Source organism: Sminthopsis crassicaudata, chromosome 2, assembly GCF_048593235.1.
Source record: "Sminthopsis crassicaudata isolate SCR6 chromosome 2, ASM4859323v1, whole genome shotgun sequence".
Taxonomy (NCBI): Eukaryota; Metazoa; Chordata; class Mammalia; order Dasyuromorphia; family Dasyuridae; genus Sminthopsis; species Sminthopsis crassicaudata.
In genome coordinates, this window is record NC_133618.1 from 619958469 (window position 1) to 619977227 (window position 18759).

General features: G+C 43.8%; 1 protein-coding gene across 1 annotated transcript in view; it reads left to right on the forward strand.

Annotated features, from left to right (window-relative positions):
* The window catches only part of INSYN1 (inhibitory synaptic factor 1), a 52982-nt gene extending 36073 nt beyond the window's left edge, over positions 1–16909 (forward strand). Inside the window, exon 2 of the mRNA XM_074296238.1 lies at positions 16057–16909. Coding sequence (XP_074152339.1) covers positions 16057–16800 — 744 coding nt within the window. The 3' untranslated portion in view covers positions 16801–16909. The remainder of the gene's footprint in view (positions 1–16056) is intronic.
* The last annotated feature ends 1850 nt before the right edge of the window (positions 16910–18759 follow it).

An 18759-nucleotide genomic window follows, 5' to 3' on the forward strand; every position in this document is an offset into this window, starting at 1 on the left:
GTCATTGAGCCTCCTGGAATGAGCAGGGCTGGACAACCTGAGAGAGAGAGACCAATGGACTATCTCAGACCAATGTTAATCTTATCACTAGACAGGATGAGCATAGGAATGAAATCTGGTAGTATGATAAGACCTTAAAGGTTATTTAGCTCAACTCCATAACTTTATAGAGGAGGACAGTGAAAGTAGTTGACTGGAATCCTAAGATCTAGGATACAAAGGCCTTTAGAGACCAAATAGCCCAATTGTCTTCTCTGGTGAGGAAGGTCTTTAAAGACCCAAGGTCACATGTATAGTAAGCAAAGTCAGATCCAAACCCAGCCCCCTAACTTTAGATCCTGCTACTCTTGGGATTCAGGACTCACCTTGTTTTAAGAGATTTAGAGGGGTCATCCATTTACATGACCTTCCTCCACTTTCAGGAGCCTGTGTGGTCTTATGCATCTTTGTAGTCCTAGAATCCTAGCTTTTCCTCCAAGTCAGACATAGTCTTCGACCACTCCAATCTTAGATTATTGAATATAATATTTATAAGGTGTTGAGCACAGCACCTAATAAATAGTAGGTGCTAATAAATGCTTGTTCCTTCCTCAAGAAACACTAGTACCCAGAGAGGGAAAATGATTTTTTGAGATTCACACAGTGTCTGTCCAAGTTTCAGGACCTCAGGTCGTGGACAGCTCTCCTGCCTGGGAGAAGGATCCGGAGGACTGAAGTACCCAGAAGAGTCCCTCAAAAGATAATAGACAAGAGATGTTCAGGAAGCTACTGGCCGGATCCCATCAATGAGCATGTCAGCCCAGAGCAGGGAACACAGCAGATGGAAGGAATATAATTGGGTAGAAAAGACAGATGGATATTTGGAGGAAGTAACCTGGGAATTGTGAAGGAAGTGGAGAGCCCATGGCCATAGAATTTTAAAGCTAAAAGAAACTAAGACCTTTAGTCAACTCATACCCAAACAGGAGCCCCCTTTCCGAGCCCCTCAGCAAGTGGTCATCCAAACTCTGCTTAGAGTCTTTCAGAAGCAATCTTTTCTACTTCTGACTGTAGAAATCTCTTCTTATATGAAGCTAAAATCTCACTATCACTTCTGTCCACTGATTAAAATTCTGCCCTCTAAAGGTAAATAGAACACGTCTAATCCCTTTTCCACATGACCCATTAAATCTTTGGTGACAGTTATTGCTCCCCTTCCCACTAAGTATTCTTTCTCCAGACCTGAAATCCCCATTTTCTTCCATCAGTACTCGGGAGACATGACCTCCGGCCCTCTGTGTTTTGTTCCCCCTCCTCTGGCCGGGTTCCAGGTCTTCCTAAAGCTTGGTGCCCAGAGTTGAGCACAGCCCTCCAGATGAGGTCCAAAAGGGCACAAGTGCAAAGGGATCACGTTGAGCCATTTAGTGCCCCCTGAGATCTTATTACCATTTTTAGATGCCTCGTCCCACTGGAAGAGAGTCATCATGGGTAGTGAATTGTCTGGCCAGCTGCCATAGAAAGTGTGGCTCTAGGGGACAAAGCTAAGACCAACATCCAGGGGGAGTGAACAGCCCAGACACAGAGTTCAAAGGGTTATTGTATAGAAGGTGTTCTTACTCTTTTTAGGTGAAAGCCCTTTTTGGCAAAGTCTTACAGACCCCTTTCTCAAAATGGTGTGTTTAAATGCACAGTGACAGTCAAAAAAAGAATTGTTTAAGTGCCTACTATGTGCATTGTGATAAATTCTGGGAATGAGGAGAGAAAGTAAACATTTATAGTGGAGGCTACATGGGTGAGGTGCTGAGCGTGGTAGGGAGAGGAAGCCAAGATCTTCAGAGCCTCTTACATTCATCAGGCAGTTCTCAGAATGAGGCAGACATCCTTCCCCACACCCCGCACCCACTCACAAGTACATAGACTCTCATATTCACACTGACATCATCACAGAGTGTAAGACATCCTTACACACACATACAGAAATACACACACACAGATCCTTCTACTTACACTCACAGGCACAGAAATATAGGACAGCAGAGCTGGCAAGGGCCTGGGGGAGAAATCTTAACCGTTCCTTTGGCCTGGTGTAGCCTGAGGTCCCCTTCTCTGAATAATTTTTTAAAATGTAATAAACAAACTGTGCTGGATTATTAAGAAGTCTGGTTATATTAATAGACTGCTATCAAAATATTTTTCAAAACAAGGTCATACACTGCAGGTTGGAGCCCCTGTTCTGCTCAAATGTGTAATGGGAGTAAAATATCCTAGATTTGCTCAGGAATCTACTATTCAGAGCACATAGGAGGAAACTGAGGATCCAAGAGGTTAAGTAAATTGTGAATGATCCTGGTTGTCCAGTCGTGTCCAGTTCTTCATTCCTCATGCTCTGTCCACTGCACCAACTAGCTGCCATATCAGAAGTGAGGTATAAACCAGGATCCCCGATCTGAGTTGTAGTGAGCAGGAGGGAGAGGCCATTGGGAATGAGCAGGCTACTGCAAGAAATAAGGTGTACCATCCTTATCAACCACGACTCATCTGGAGTCCTGGGCCTGGGAAAATTTTAAGTCCAAAGTTATTTCTGCCTGTGGCTGCTGTGACCTGAGAAGGGTTTGCAGCAGCCCTGTCCAATGGCCATGCTAGTGATGGATTCTAGGAAAAGAAACAGGCTGACTTACAGGACAAGGAGTTGGTCCATAGGCTGCCACACCCTGGGATGTGGGAAATCTAAAAAAATCCAAACAACATAAAAATAGGACTGATCCACCTTCCAAACAGTTTGGAAACAGTCTAGGTGTTTTGTGTATTATTTGCACAGGGATGAGATGTCTGGTCCCCTTTAAATTGTATCCCTGGTCTACAGGACAGCCTTGCCGGCCAAGAACTCTCACTACTAGCTAGGATAAGTCTTCCCCACTTGTGCTAATTTATTTAAGAAACAGGCACAGGATCATGATGCATTGGATGGACCGAAAGCTTCACAGAGTTGTAATAAGCCTCAGTTTCCACAAGAAAGCATCATGGGGGCAAAGATCTGAATAAGTCGAGCACAGGCCACCACGTGAATTTTCTAAAAGCAGCCACAGTCTTCTGGCCCTGGGAAGTGCCTCAGAGCATTTCAAGAGAAAATTGTGCCCAAGAGAAAAGGGAAGTTCTAGACAATGAGATTCCGAGGATGCAAAGTGAAAGGATTCTAATGAGGAAGAAAAATGAGACGTTGTCTACAAACCAATATGGATACATGGGAATCTCAGCAGCCAGTCAATTTAGATTTTGTTTTAAATGTACAGAAGATAGAAACAAGACAGGTAACAGAGGATGAATAAGAAAACAGAGGATGTGAAATGGAACTGTAAGAATAACATCATCAGACATGCTAAAACTGAGAACGAGCTGAGACTTCTGGAGAAAGCTGAGGATAAGAAAAAAGGCCTTTTTAAACCATAATGGGGGAAGGTAGAGGGAGGATTATAAAAGAATAAGGACAGTCAGGCCATGTAGATGGACTGATGATAATGGATGATGAAGAGAAGGGGCAGCTGCTCAACTTTTATCCTGATTGTATTTTCTCTGCCAAGGAGAAAGATCTTTAGACTGCAAAAGGACAGAATAAAAATGGGCATTAGAAAGTTGATACCCAAGATAAATAAGGAAATATGAGAGCACTTGGCTGCCCTTGATGAGTACAGGTCACCTGGCTCAGGTGAACAACTTCCTTAGGTTCTCAAAGAACTGGCAGATGGGGTTGCTGAGCCATTGTCGGTGATCTTTAGAAAGATCACGGAGAACTGGAGAGGTGCCGCAAGATTGGAGAAGGGCAAATGGCCCATTTTTTTATATATATAAAAGAAAGAGAATTGAATCTGCAAACTATAAACCAGTGATCTTAACTTTGATTCCTGACAAAATTATAGAACTCGTCATTAAATGGATGTTTAGTGAACACTTAGAAAAGGAAGCTGTGAACAAAAAGAACCAGCATGACCTCAGCAAGAACAAGTCAGGCCAGACTAACCTCATTTCCTTTTTTATCAGGGTTACTAGATTGGTAGAACAGAAGAGCGCTGTAGATATGGCTTCCCTAATTTTAGCTACGCATCTTATAAAATGCCAATGGATGAGATGGTAGGATACAGGCAGGATGAAAACGTAGTTATGGGAATTCAGAAGTGGCTGAATGGCCAGACCCAAAGAGTAGTCGTTAATGGTTCAATGTCAGCTTGGAAGGAGGTCTCCACTGAAGTGCCCCAGGCAGCTAGGCTCAGCCCTGGTCTGCTTTAACATTTTTAACCCGGAATTGTAACAAGGCTCAGATGGCATGTTTGTCAATTTTCAGATAAAGCAAATTTTGCAGGAATAGCAAACACATCAGAATCAAAAGGAACTAGATCAAATGGGTAAACAAAGCCAAAGCTAATAAGATGGAGTTTACCAAGAATAAATATAAAGTTGGAACTGAGATTCAAAGAATCACCTTTGCAAGTAGAAGATAAAGGAGGGGTGACTAGATAGCAGTTACTCTGAAAAAGATCTAGAGGTTTTAATGGACTTTAAAAATCAATATGAGTCCCTGGTGTGATGTGGCAGCCATGAAAGCAAATGCAATCACAGATTGAATTATGTGAAGCATAACATACAGGGGAAAAGGAGGTAACCGTTCCGTTGTTTTCTGGACACTTTCTGCAGCCCCGAGCATCATATTTTAGGAGTGACATTGATAAGCTGAAGGAGGGCGATCAGAAGAGTGAAAGGATTCAAGTTTCTGCCACACAAGGAGAGGCTGAAGTTGCCAATAATAGTACACCTAGAAGCAACTACATCACTTGACTCTGGGCATTTTTATCGACTATTTCTCATGTTTAGAATTCTTTCCCTCTTAATTCTCCTAGCTTCTTTAACTTCCTTCAGATCCCAGCAAAAATCACTGATCCTCCCCTTAATAGAGGTGCCTTCCCTTTGTTGATTGCCACCAATTTATTCTGTATACTTCTTGTTAGTGCACACTTGTTGGAATCTTGTCGTCCCCCCTCAAATTAGATTGTGAATTCCTTGAAAGCGGGAACTATTTTTTTTGCCTTCTTTTGAATCTTTAGCATTTAGTACAATGTCTGATACACAGTAGGTACTTAATAAATGTGTACCGAGTGACTGCCATGATAGATAAGTAGATTTAAGCACACAAAGGACTTTTCAGTGGAACTGAGTTTAGATATGCTTGTCTTGGTCAAAAGGGGAAGAACAGGGAAAAAATGAGTGAAAGTTGCAAACAGGACAATTTAGGCTTGTAGTTAGGGAAAATGAGAGCTGTGTAATAATTAGGGGGATTGCCTTATGATCTAAGGACTTCCTCTTCAATGAGAGGGGGAAATATCCTGAATGACTTCCTGATGGGTTTGATTAAGGTGGGTTAGAATTTAGTCGATCCCTTGTCACTAAAGGATTTCCAGACACAGCAGTTAAGACAAAGCACGTGTCCTGGGGACCACTGATGGGTCTTGGGAGTATTGAGAGTCTTTAGTACAAGACCCCTTCTACTTCCATAGACTCTGTATTTTCTGATTTGAAAACTTCTAGGGCCCCATTAAAGCCATTGCCATCTTTTCAAACTGGCACTGATTCAGCTTGGATAATGGTCTATACCAAGGTAGGTGTCCAATGACCACTTGAAGCATGTAGGTACTTTCAAAAGGATTTTTAAAAATAAATTTAAATGTTTTCAAAATACATCATTTCCCCACAGTATAGGAGGTCTTTAGCATCTGGAAGAGGATGGTGATGTTCCATAGCCTGAACAGCCTGATGATATATTTGTATTTAACCAAAGCTAGTCTGGAAGGCCGTCTTTAATTTATCTCATTCCCAAGTCCTTCCAAAATACAAGTCCTTACCAGGCCAACCACAGAAATAATTCAGCGTGATATGGTTGATTAAGGAAATAGATTAGTGATAGCAAGGTGAGATTCTTGGTTAGAATGAAATTCAGAGTAGAATAGTTGTAGAAAAGGTGTAAGTGGCCACTTTTGTTTTAAACAAACAGCATGGGGATTTCAATGTGGAGGTAACTGACTAATCCCCCTATATTGGGTTTTCTCAGTGAATTTGTGCGAGTAGTAGAGATAGCCTTTACTTATGGAGATGTCTGAGGGAACAGTGTACCCCTGGATTGACATCATCTGTACGAAGCATCAGGGAAGTGGAGTATTACCTACTGACCACATGGGAGTAGGAAAGGGAGCAGGATAGTTGGGTTGGGCTGGACCAATAATTTGATCTGCAAGAAGATGAACATTGGCGGAGACTGGATAATGTCCGAAAGACATCACGGTCCATATCCCAGGACTATAGAGATTTGGTCTCCTGAGGGATCATTCCAGTCCAGGGGATGTCCGTGACTATGAGCAGCATGTGAGTCTTCAAGAGAACCTGCTCCTAATGTGCTAAATGGCTCCATTGGAACCCAGACTAGGTCCAGAAGCTGGACAGGGAGAATTGCCCAATGGATACAGAGAAGGTCAAAAGATGGACAAGTTACTCTGAACCTCACTGTCATCATCTGGAAAATTAGGGGGGTTGGACTAACAGAACTCTAAGATTTTTCAACTTTCAACCAATGGTCCTATCATTTTATAAAATGTGGGGCTGCCAAAGGGGCCTTCCCATCGACGTTGGTCCATTTCCCACTGGCCATGGCACCCAATTTCATTGGTTAGGGTAACTGTGCCAGTGCAACACATTGTCTATGAGATACCAGCTGTGTTCAGTGAGAATGAGACAAAGGTTAGAGGATCTGAGATTTAAAGCTGAAAGAGACCTAGAGATCATTTAGCTCAATCTATTCCCTTTATAGACCTGGAATGGTTAAAGAGCTTGTCTGCAGTCACACAGTCAATAAAGTGTAGAAGACCCAGATAAAGCCCTGTGCCTTCGCCCCTCCTGCTTCTTCTGACTTTCCCAACAAATGGCATGAGTTCCCTGGAGTCTGAGATAACTACTTAGAGAGCAAAAGTCAACACCTCACCAGAAGTCAGCCATAAAGCTCTTAGCTCATTCTGTGCAGGACACTGGGACATTCAGTGGGTGGAGATCTGCTCAGGTAGATTTGGATGTTGGTCAAGGGTGACCTGCCATGGAGTAGCCATCACCCCTTCTCACATTTCTTTTTCCAAGAGATAATTGTAGCTTTGCAAGGGATGGGTTTTAGAAGAGGAACTCTATCAGCATTGCCTTCTCCCCTCAGCAGGAAATGCCCTCGTAGCCTGGAAATGGAAGACCTGTCCACTCTGGGGCCGGGTAGAAATCACAGTGGCTCAGCACTCTTTACCCGACTAGTGGCCACGTGTCCCTTCCCTCCCTGCGTAATCCTCTGCAGCTGTGCTGGGAGCTGACTCTGACAGCAGGGGATCCAGGGCTTCACAGCCAGAACTCGGCACCCAACACAGTGCAAGGCCAGTGAGGAGACATGGGACAAATGGTGTGCATTGGGAAACAATGGGAAATGAAGTTGGATCAGGGTGGACTAGGGAGAACCTCCACTGCAAGACTGACTGAGGAGTCTGACCACAAAACAGTGGGGAGCGATTGAAAGTTCTGGAGCTGGGGTAGGTAGGATGGAGGAGCTTGGGTAGCAAGGAGCAGGTGACAGGTAACTCTCCTCCATCCCCCACAATCCTCCCAGCCCTGCCTAGGTCAGATCTGCCATGTTTTGGTTCTCTGACCATGGGCGTCCTTTCTAATAGATTTTTTCTCTTGGAAGAAGAGCCTTCTCACCACCAAATCCTGAGTGACTACTCAGATATCACCAGCAAGGTCTCATTTGGAGCCATACATTATTTCTTTGCTTTAACTAAGGCCGGCAATGGGGAAAAGTCTGTTCATCTTCATTCTTTGTCCCCAGCTCTCATCAATGACAGAATGGGCCCCTATGTCTCAGTCTGCTAAAGCTCAGGTTCCCAGCTCCTCACTTCCCAAAGCTTTTGTTACAGTTAGACAGCCCCATGCAGTTCCCATCCCCTTTTATAAAATGGATAAATGGAGCCTGAGGGTGATGAGAAAGGGACTTTCTGCCAGATATCCAAGGACGTTACCTTCTACCTTAGACCACTTTGCATTATCCCTTCTGGAATAATGCAATGATCAGAAGAATGTTAGAATAGCCACTTCCTCTTCTGCATCTCCTCCCCAAAAAACCTTCTCCTAACACGCCAACCCTTATTCAAGAAAGTAGGTGATTTATATATGGAACTCATGCTTTAGGAAAACTCCTGAGATCCCACCTCCATTTGGAAGCATCCTTAGCTTAGCTGATGTTAGACTCCTTCTCCTACCATTGTCCAGGCCCAAATAGCTGTGTGAATTGCATCCTTATTATGGTCCCCAAAAGACAGTGAATATTTATCAAAGATTTCTTGTGTCCAGTCATTCCATACTAAACTGTGTGGTGGAAGAGACAGGAAATAAAGACCCAGGCCCCGCCCCAAAAGAGCTTCAAATCTTGCTGAGAAGACAAGACTCACATGTGATAAAAATGAACGTGTGATTGAGACCTAACTAGTCTGATAAAGACTTTAAATGCTAAAGGAAAGCAGAGAACAGAGAGAGTGGTGATGTTGTCAGAGAAGTCTCTAGGTTGGCTCTGCTTGGGTCATGAAAGAGAATTCTTAGATCTTAGAGAGACCATCAGAGCTGATTAAAAATCTGCTATGGCTACCTATTACCCAAGGAGAAAATCCCTTCTCCTTAGTCTAACATTTCAAACCATTCACTGTCTGGCTCCAACCTACTTTTACCAGATTTATTTCACATTACTCCTCTTCCTGGTCTTCATAATCCAGGCAAAATAGCCCACTAGCTGTTCCCCAAACTCAATATTCCACATCCTCTCTCCACACCTTCCCACAGACTGGGCCACATGCCTAGAATTCATCCTCTTCTCCTCTCTCCCTCTTAGCATCTGTAGCTTTCTTCAAGGCTCCACTCATGTGCCACCTCCTACACGAAGCCTTCCTAATCACCTCCAATTGTTACCGCTCACCCTCCTTAAACCATAATTTTACTTTTTTGTGCACATGTTGTTTTCCCCTGGTAAAATATATACCCCTTGAGGACATAGAAAAATCATATATAATAAGCACTTGGAGTAAATGTTTGTTGAATTGAATTTGGACTAACCCTCTCATCTCAAAAGTGAAATTTGGGTTTGGAGAAGGAAAACAATTTGCCTTAAACTACACAATTTAGTTGGGGAAAGAGGAAGGAAGATGGATTGCCTAGTAGGAGGAATATTCTAAGCAAAGTATAGGTGATAGGAATTAGCAGAGCTAATGGAGGCAACCATAGATCCATGGGGTCTACGTTGGAATAGGGTCAAATGAGATTTTAAAAGCATTGTGGTATGATTATAGAGCAGAAAACACCTCAGATACCATTCATCCTCCATCTCATCCAACTCCTTTATTTTTTATTTTTATTTTTTCTTATTGTTTTTGAAAAACACTGGATGTCCCTATCTCCACAGGACTGGAAATAATAGGATTGACCTATGGGTAGCACTTTTAGGCTTGATGAGATAAGGAAACAGTAATTTTTCAAAAGAGGAGGAAAGAAACAAAAAGATAAAGACAAGGAACTTGAATGAGAAGGGCCAGATCATCTGATCTAAATCCTATGATCCGAAAATCCTACTACTCCTTTTAAGTTACCTTTCACCCTATCCCAACCTAGACCCCATCATTCCTGACCTGGACCGCTTTGCCCCCCATTAGGCAACTTGGTGGGCCCCACTCCCAGATGCCTAACCTAGTTCAGATGTGATCAGCCTCTCAGAACTCCCAAGATCAAGAGATCTGCCAGCCCCAAATTCCTCAACAGCAGGGATTTCATCATTAGACCACCATACCTGGCTGTCCCCTGTTTTTCGGATGAGGACATTGAGGCTCACAATGGCTGAATGATTTTTTCAGATTCACACAGTGGGCAAAATAGATTGGTGCCAGACTGAGAAAAGACTTAAAAGGCAGAGTTTAGACTTGACGTCAAAGGCAGTAGGGAGCCGGTATACATTTTTTAGCAAGGGTATGACCTTCCTATCCCACTTTCTGTCCTTCCCAACCTAGTCTTCTCACATGGAAGATCAGCAGAGGCTAGCAAGCTTTTAATTCTAAGTGGTTGCTTGCCTGCTGAAGCCTGGCTTTGTCCAGAGTCTTTGGAAGCCTGTTTCATTGATCTAGTTACCTGATCTCTCCATAGGAAGAGCTGGATTTGGGGAGTGAAGTGCTCACTGCATTAATAAATAATAATAATACCTTGTTGGCTGGGTGACTGGCCAGATCCTTACTGGAGAATTGACCACTTTCTGCTGCTCCATTTGCTTTCTTTTTGTTTTATTGTTTACTGGAGCCAGTTAAAGGGCAAAGAGCATGGGGTAGAAAGAGACACATCCTGACCTTTAGGTAAAGTCGACAGCTACCTATATAGTATGACATTAGTGTTTGAGGACCACCCCTTCCCCTCTCCTGTGTGATTTCACAAAGCATTTTAAAATGGAATGGACTATCTCAGGAGGTGGTAAATATCTTCAAGGAAAGGCTGCTTGGTCACTTGTCAGATACTTGTATAGAGAAATCCTATACAGGAGCAAGTTGGAGGAGATGGACTGTGATGTCCCTTCCACCTCTGAATTTCTGTGATTCTAAATGATGTCTGAGATTCTAATCAAGGTGTACAAAACCCCACATTCCTCAGTGAGACTTCAGGCTTAAAAAATGTACATGTCCCTAGGAGACCATGATGTAATAGAGAAATCAATGGTTCTAGAATCAGAATAATTAATTTCAAAATCCAATTCTGACATTTCAATACCTTATGATCTTGGATAATTTCCTTCATCAGTGCTGTGAAGGTCCGGTAGTCTCTAAGTTATCCTTCCTGCCGTCTCAACCCACTCTCCCAGCCTAGACTCTCCTTCCAGACCACCATCTAAACTCCATCTCCCAGTCAGACTAACTCCTTGCCCTACTGCCCTCCTCTTTTATCCTAGCAGAGAATGGGCTAGTGAGAACTCAGGGGCTTGTGGGAAAATAGCTCAACCAATGAACTTGCTCCTCTTAAAGGTGCAAAGTCCTTTAAACGTGTAAACTCTCCCTCAGAAGTCCAAAGGTGTAAACTCCCCTTAAAGGCCCAAACCAAAGGTGTGAATTCTGAGCTAGAGAATTGTCCAGACAACCTGAGTTATCACCTTGTAATCCTAACAAGTGCCTCCGTCTTCTTATCTGTAAAATGAGGAGTGAGGAGACAGGAGTAAGGTGTAAGGAGTAAGGCGACGAGAATGCCTCTGAAGCTCTCTTCTCTCTCTAGATAGATTGATGCTAGGAGTCACTAAGGGTTTGCTGACTGACCTCAGAGCAAATTTGATAGAGGAAGAGGAAAAGCATTAAGGCCCTGGAATTATAAAAGTTGGAAAGGAGGAACCATAACAAAGATAAGGAGGAACCCAAAGACCATATAAAAACAAATTTCCTGCACTTCATAGTATCACTGAACAACAATTAGCTCCACGTGATCCCACTAGAAAGAGATTTTCATTCCCATGCCCTTTCCTTTGAGGGCTGAATTCACTGCCTTTTAGAACCTTCTCTCTTTTCCCCACAAAACCTAGTAGAGAATTGGTTTTCCCAAGAGAGCTAGAAGCAGGCTCAGTGGTCTGACCTCCTTGGGATGAGCCTTCACTGATCTGGTGGAGAGAAGGAAATGTGCGGGCTTTTTGGTAACCCTCACCATAAAACATTAATTCAGCAGCAATTTCTGCATGTATAGAGAAAACTGGATAAAGGTAACCTTGGTTCTCTGGGAACTTATGGTCCAAGATGATACACAGACACAGATTGAAATACGCAAGGTTATTGGTAGGATACCACAGAAAACCTTATATCTGAGAAAGTTTGATTACAAGATCTAGATCTGACATATAATAATACCATTGTGACTTATCCTATACCAATTTCCTTATCTGTAAAATGTAAAATACCCTTCTGTCTACTTCACAGAGGTATTGGTGAGGATCAAATGATCGTAAGCATGTAAAAAGGGCATTTGGATAGTAAAACATTATAGAAATGTGTCCTGGAATTCTGTCTGCGTAAAAACTTGTATTCTTCATATGGCTTAAATCATTTGATTCTCATAACATCTGCCCTGTAAACCACATACAGTGGGTTTTATTAGACCCATTTTTCAGCTGAGGAAATTGAGATCCAATAATGTTAATTCTTTTGCCAGAGACCACACAAAGTCTCTTCAGAGGAAGAGTAAGAATCAGAGCCCACATCTCATGACTCCCAGCTCAGAATTCTTCTTTGTAATACACCTCCCCCAGAAGAACATACTAAATTTAATATTTACAAAGATCTATGATCTCACTGATGTGGGTGTTTCTTCCACTGATATCTTAGTAGAAAGTTTAATGAGTTACTGTGCCTATGGAAAAAAATCATCACCTGGCGACTGGCCCTTGGGCTCCGAGTCTCTACAAATGTGGCTAAGGTGCATTGTCTGCCATGGAGTTCCGAGGATTTGTGCCTTTCTGCTCAGCCTCCACCATGATGAGAAGGCAGATGAGGACTTTAGCAGAGAAGGAAATGAGGTTTAATTCTTGACTTATGCAAACCCGGGGCCAGTCTGGATTGAAGTGTCCCAATTTTGGATGGGGTACCATCTTAGCAAACTATTTGTATGTGGGTTGACGTGGGCCAGTAATGAGGCAGAATTCCTGATCCCTTGAATTTCAAGCCCAGATCCAGCTAATACTTGCTTCGTGACCTTGGTCTCACCCCTTTCCCTTTCTACACTTCTGCTTTCTCAACTGTGTAAAACCAATCCCTGTTTTCACCTTTGTTCATTGATGATTGATGGAGACCATGTTGACAAAGTGTTCTTCAGGGAAATACTTTTTTTAAAAACCTAGGTTTGCCTCTCTCAATGAAATGAGGAGTTATTGGACAAATCTGTGTAAATTGAATTCTCTTTTCCCTACTTAGAAAGGCTTCCTTTTCATTTCCAATGGATCTCCACTGAGTGATGATTCCTAATTCTTTGTATTGGAATATCTCCCCCCTTCTTGCCCCCAATTCCTCTGTCAGTTTCTTATCCATTCATAAACAAATAGTTTAAAGCAGAAGAAAGGCTGCTATTTAAAGGAACCTTGGGGAAATCTTTCCATAAACTGAGAAGTTCTTTTGCAAAGCAAAAAATAAAAATAAAAAAGTTACACTGAAATGTCTTCATTCCATAAAATTAGGATTTTCACGTAAAGGATTTGCTTCCTTATGTATTATGTGTGTGCTCATACACACACACCACACACACACACACACACACACCACACACAGGGGCACTAGTTTTCATGATTCCATATACCCTGGCCCTAATTTCAGGACAATTGACAGCTCCCAGTGGCTGATACTAAGATGTTGCCTGCAGAGGTGGAACCAAGGAAATGGACTGAGCCTGGAGTGACCCCTCCTTCTTCTCTCCAGTCCTGAAAACAACACTGAAGGATGTCCTCCCTCCGCTGAAAGCTCATGGATTTTTTTATCTCTTCTCTTACTCTTGGTGTCTCTCTGAGACTCTGCCCTTAGTCTTTCTAAGTTCTTCTGTACCTGTCTTTGCATCTGAATGTCCAACTCTTTTCCCTTCCTCTCTTGCCTCCCTCCCTCTATTGCATTTCTATGATTTCTTCCTGTGGGCAAGATCAGGACGTCACTTGTCACTGATGACCAGCCCGATAGGCAGTGACTGGCCTGTGTCCGTTCTGAATCCTGCTTCCGGTTGTGTTTGTCCGACCCATCCCCTGAGACCTGTTAACAAGGGACCTTCGATGCAGAGAGCATCGTTCCCTTGCTGCTTTCCAAATGATGTCTGGGTTATTGGTTCTTCCGACAACTAATGCTGTTGATTGAAAGGAGAGAGGAAGGAAGAGGGAAATTGAGTCACTGCTTCAGCATGGAGGTTTTGCAGGGGATTTTCACTGAATGTTGAGGCTAGAAGGGACTCCAACTAATCCCCCCCTTCTTGTGACAGGGATTACATAACTTGTCCACGGTCCCACGGGGAATAAGTGGTGGAACCAGGATTCAGCTCAGCGTCTGGACTCCAAATCTGGTGCTCTTTCCCCAGTTTCCAGGTTTTAGGAGGGCAGATAGCCAAGAAGATGGGAATTTCCTCTTCGGTTTTCCATACACCAGTTTTATCCTCCTGAACATTATGTAGCTGAGCCCCAAGGACTGACAGAAGTTAATTGGTCCACTGGGATTGACTGATTCTCCTCCCTCAGGAACATTTCCTTTGATTCCTTTTATTGCAACACTGTATCACTTCTTACCCAATATTCTATCTGTTTGACTTCTGTTGTTGATGATTATTCCTGTGACAATATTGTATCTATTTCACCACTTTTTTCCCCCTTATTCCTCTAAACATAACACTCCAGTATTGTGGCTCTTAACCTGTTTTGAATGGTCCTGCTAAGAATCCTTGGGGCTGGCTTTTAAGGAACCCATTCAATTCAATCAGTAACCTTTATTAAATACCTACTGCATACAGAGCAAGGAAGTATGTCCTCATGTATAAGGGATAGCGTTAAATTAAGAGTCAGGAGCCCTTGGGTTCAGTCCTGTCTCCTATCACTAATTGTGCCGTTTCAGTAGCTTCTAGTTACACAAAAACACATTTTATTTCTCTGTGTCTCAGGCTTATCTCTACAATAAGAATAAAAAGCACTCCCTTCACAGGGTCATTGTGAAGTTCCAAAGGGTTAATGCACAACATAAACATAAAGGCTCCAAAGAAATCCTCACGCTCTCTGTAAGGTGGAAGCAGCAGCTAGGGAGGACTACGGCGTACAGAGCACTGGACTCAGAAAGACCTGATTTTGTCAAATCCAAGTCACATAATTTTTGCTTTTCTCCATTTCCTCATCTGGAAATTGAGGGTAATAACAGCAGCTGCCTCCCGGGATTGTTGTAAGGATCAAACGACTAGTTGTAAAGTCGTAGTAGGCACTCTGTTGGTGTTCACTATTATATGGTAACATAAAGAGTAAGGAGATTCCAAAATCAGACCTCCAGACGTAGGGTATGGGGGCAGCAGTAGAAGGAAGGAAGGCAGTTGAGGACTGTCTATGACAAATCCTTGAATCAAATTAACCGAGAAGGTTAAGAAACCGGGAGGTTCAAGGAGTTCTAGGTCTCTGGCTAAGAGCCAAAAGTCCGAAATTCTAGGTCAGGGCTAGAAATTCATGAAAGAGAAAGCCCTTGGGACAAAGGCGAATGCGAAACTGGGATCAGCAGGTCTCAGGCTCAAGTCTATCATTGGGTGAACAGGAAAACCTGACAGTCATCCCAGACACCTCAAGAGGTTGATTCTTTAATACCCAAGAAAGAGAACAGGGAGAGGATATGTATGATTTAAGGGAGAGAAACCAAGCACTGGTCTTGGCTTAGACATACTCAGTTCACATTGTGCCTTGATTCTTCCCCAGAGAAAAGGCAAATGGCTGTGGTTACTACCCCCCCCAACCCCCACTTTGACCTATCCCTGCCTTCCCATTCTCCCATCACCCTAATGCTTTCAGGCTTTTGCAGAAATATTAATAGTAGCACTTAGGTAGCACCTTGTGATTTACAAACTGTATCTATGATTTTTCTCCTCACAATTATCCTATGTAGCAGGTTGGGAAAATTTAACCCTATTTCACAGAGATTGAGGCAGAAAAAAAAAGAGTAAATGACCTTCCCCGTGATGGGAGCCAGGACTCCACCATGACTCCACATCCCACTCTCTTTCTTCTATACCAAAAGATAAAGAACAGAAGAAGGAAGAGAAAAGGTGTTAAGGCAGTTCTGGGTATAGAAGATTGGACCTAATTATATTCCGTCTTGTATAAAATAAGGGGTGAACGCTAAGGTCCCTTCCAGCTCAAACTCTTGTGAGCCTATAAAAAGGGAAGGGGTGGGGAGGCCGAGGGCTGTGGAAGTGTTTACACATCTTTCTCCTTGTGTCTCCTCTCCCTGCATCCTGGAGCAGGTGGTGAGCCAGATAGACAAGCTGACCTCCGATTTTGACTTTGAGCTCGAGCCCGATGATTGGACGACGGCCACGGTCAGCAGCACGTCTAGCAGTGAGAAAGGTGGCGGGAGCGGCCCCTTTGACCTGACCCACCTGGATTTCATGACCTCAGACATCCTCTCCGATAGCTGGGAATTCTGTTCCTTCCTGGACATCTCGACCCCCTCAGACTCAGGCGAGGGCCCTGAGCCAGCCCGACAGCCTCCCACCCCTGACTACAGGCTGATGAATGGAGGCGTGCTTATCCCCAATGGGCCCCGTGTCGAGACCCCTGACTCTTCCAGCGAGGAGGCCTTCAGTTCTTGTCCCCCTGATCCTCCCAAGGGCCAGCAGGCCCATCGGACCCCAGGCACCAGGGAGCGGGTGCGTTTCAGTGACAAGGTGCTCTATCATGCCCTCTGCTGTGATGATGAGGAAGGAGAGGGGGAAGAAGAAGAAGAAGAGGATGGGGGAGCCCCATCCCCCAACCCTCCCCAGACAGAGCCCCATGTGGCACCCCTCAAACCCCTCCTGGCAACCTGCAAGCCACGAAGGTCTCCCCTCACGAGTCGGAATGGAGGTCATAACCCTACGCTTACCCCAGGGTCAGGGCAGACCCGAAGGGTCACACGGAACACCAGTACCCAAACGGTGTCGGACAAAAGCACCCAGACTGTCCTGCCATATACAGCAACCAGGCAGAAAGTCAAAGGGAAAAACTGAGAGGAGCAAAAGAGGTGGGGGTGGGGATGGGGTGGGCCGGTGGGGAAATAGATACACATATATATTTAAACAAATCCAATCATAATAAATCAAAAAAACAAAAGGAAAAGGTCGTACCAACTGCCCAGACTTGTCCTCCAGTCAGCACTGGCCTTACCTATAGGCAGAGTGGGTGGTTGCCCACAGGGTCTGACATGAGCACTGGGAAAATCCGTCAGCAACAAAACACCCCCAGCCCGCCACAGTGCCTGAAATAGCCCTATTAGAGCTACCTCGATTTGGGTTGAGAATTGCTTTTTTTTTACTGAATATTTCCAGGGGAAGGGAGAGTCTTTAGTCTCTTCTCCCTTAGGGGAAAATGCTGATGTTTTCATCTGGAGCAGGAGACAAGGATATCTTGAGTGCTCTAGTACAAAAAGGGAAAATGAGGTACAGAGGCTGAAAAGGATCGGAACCAGAGCCCAGACAGCTTTTTCCAGCTTCCCAGTTTCACCATGTGGTAACAACGTAGGGCTATGGCTCCTCACCCTCAGCTGGCAGTCAGAATGGCTCCTCTCAGCCCCGGATCCCACTCTAAGAATGCCTCTTGAATTTGGGGTAATTTCCGAGTCACCCTCATCGTAGGGTTGTCAATTTCAAGCTCAAAGAGACTTCTCATTATTGTTCAGTATTATCATTTTATTCCAAATCTCATTTTACAGATGAGGAAACTGAGGCCCAAGGTCACAGCTACTTTATGGGCAGGGTTGGGAGGGATTCAAACACTGAAGTCCAGCAATCCTTCTGTTAAACCCCTTCAACTCCAGTTAAAAACACAGGCCCTTACAAAGTCTGTTCCCCAACCCAATCCATCCCTGATCAGTCTCCAGAGCGCCGGGAGGGATGGGATTGTGCAACTCTCATTTTCTAGCATTTTCTTTCCAAACTCCCCTGAAAAGCATGTCAGATATTTCCCTCCTTGTGTGGAGGGACCTGAGCCCCTTGTGGAAGGAGGGGACAATTGTTTCTCTGCATAGGCAGCTGAGAGCCCCGATTTGCAGAACTATAAAATCTTAATGTGCAACTATAAGCAAATGCAGGGGTGAAAAAAAAAAAAGAGAAGATATGCTATTGAAATAATCGTGCGGCTTCTCAAAGATGATGATTTGGGTGTTTCACAGGCTCCTATCTGGAAAGTATCAGGGAGTTCATTGAGTCAACTCTCCTCAAACAGTCTCAGAGCTATAAAGTCTACCGAGTAGCACACAGCTTACAGTAAGTGTCTAATGAAGAATTCGAATCCAGGTCTTCCAGAGCCCAGAGCTCACTGTTAGGCCATCACACATCAAATGGTCTTATTGCGGGAGCCCTGGGGCACTGGGTTTCTGTTTAGCTATGAGTCTAGGTAAAGTCAACTCTGCTTGGGCTGGTCGTTAGGTTATTGATGTGCTCCTTCATGGAGTTCCATGAGGGGTAATTCACACTGCTTCACTCCCAGAAAATAACTACATGCCTTTATCTCTGACATTTCTCCACAATTTTCTCCAGTATTCTTGGACTCATTCCCTTGATGTCAAGATCTATGGCTCCTGACAAAGTATTGGGAAAGTCTTGGAGAGGAAAAAATATATAGGGAGGGGTAAAGGAAAGTTGCTGGGTCTGAGATCAGGAAGGCTTTCTGAAGAATAGAGCGACCGATGATAATAGCTAGCATTTATATAGCACTTTAGACTTAACAAATTTTACAAATATTTGATTTGAACCTCATAACAACCCTGGAAGGTAAGTGCTATTATCATTCCCATTTTACAGATGAGAAGACTGAGGCAGACAGAAGTTAAATGATTTGCCCAGGAAAACACCCAGTGTCTGAAGCCAGATTTAAATTCAGTCTTCTGTCTCTTGTTTGTCCTTTCTTCTCCAAGAGGACCATGACATTAGAGAGGTGATGTCTTGACATGCAAGTGAATTGGATTGGGG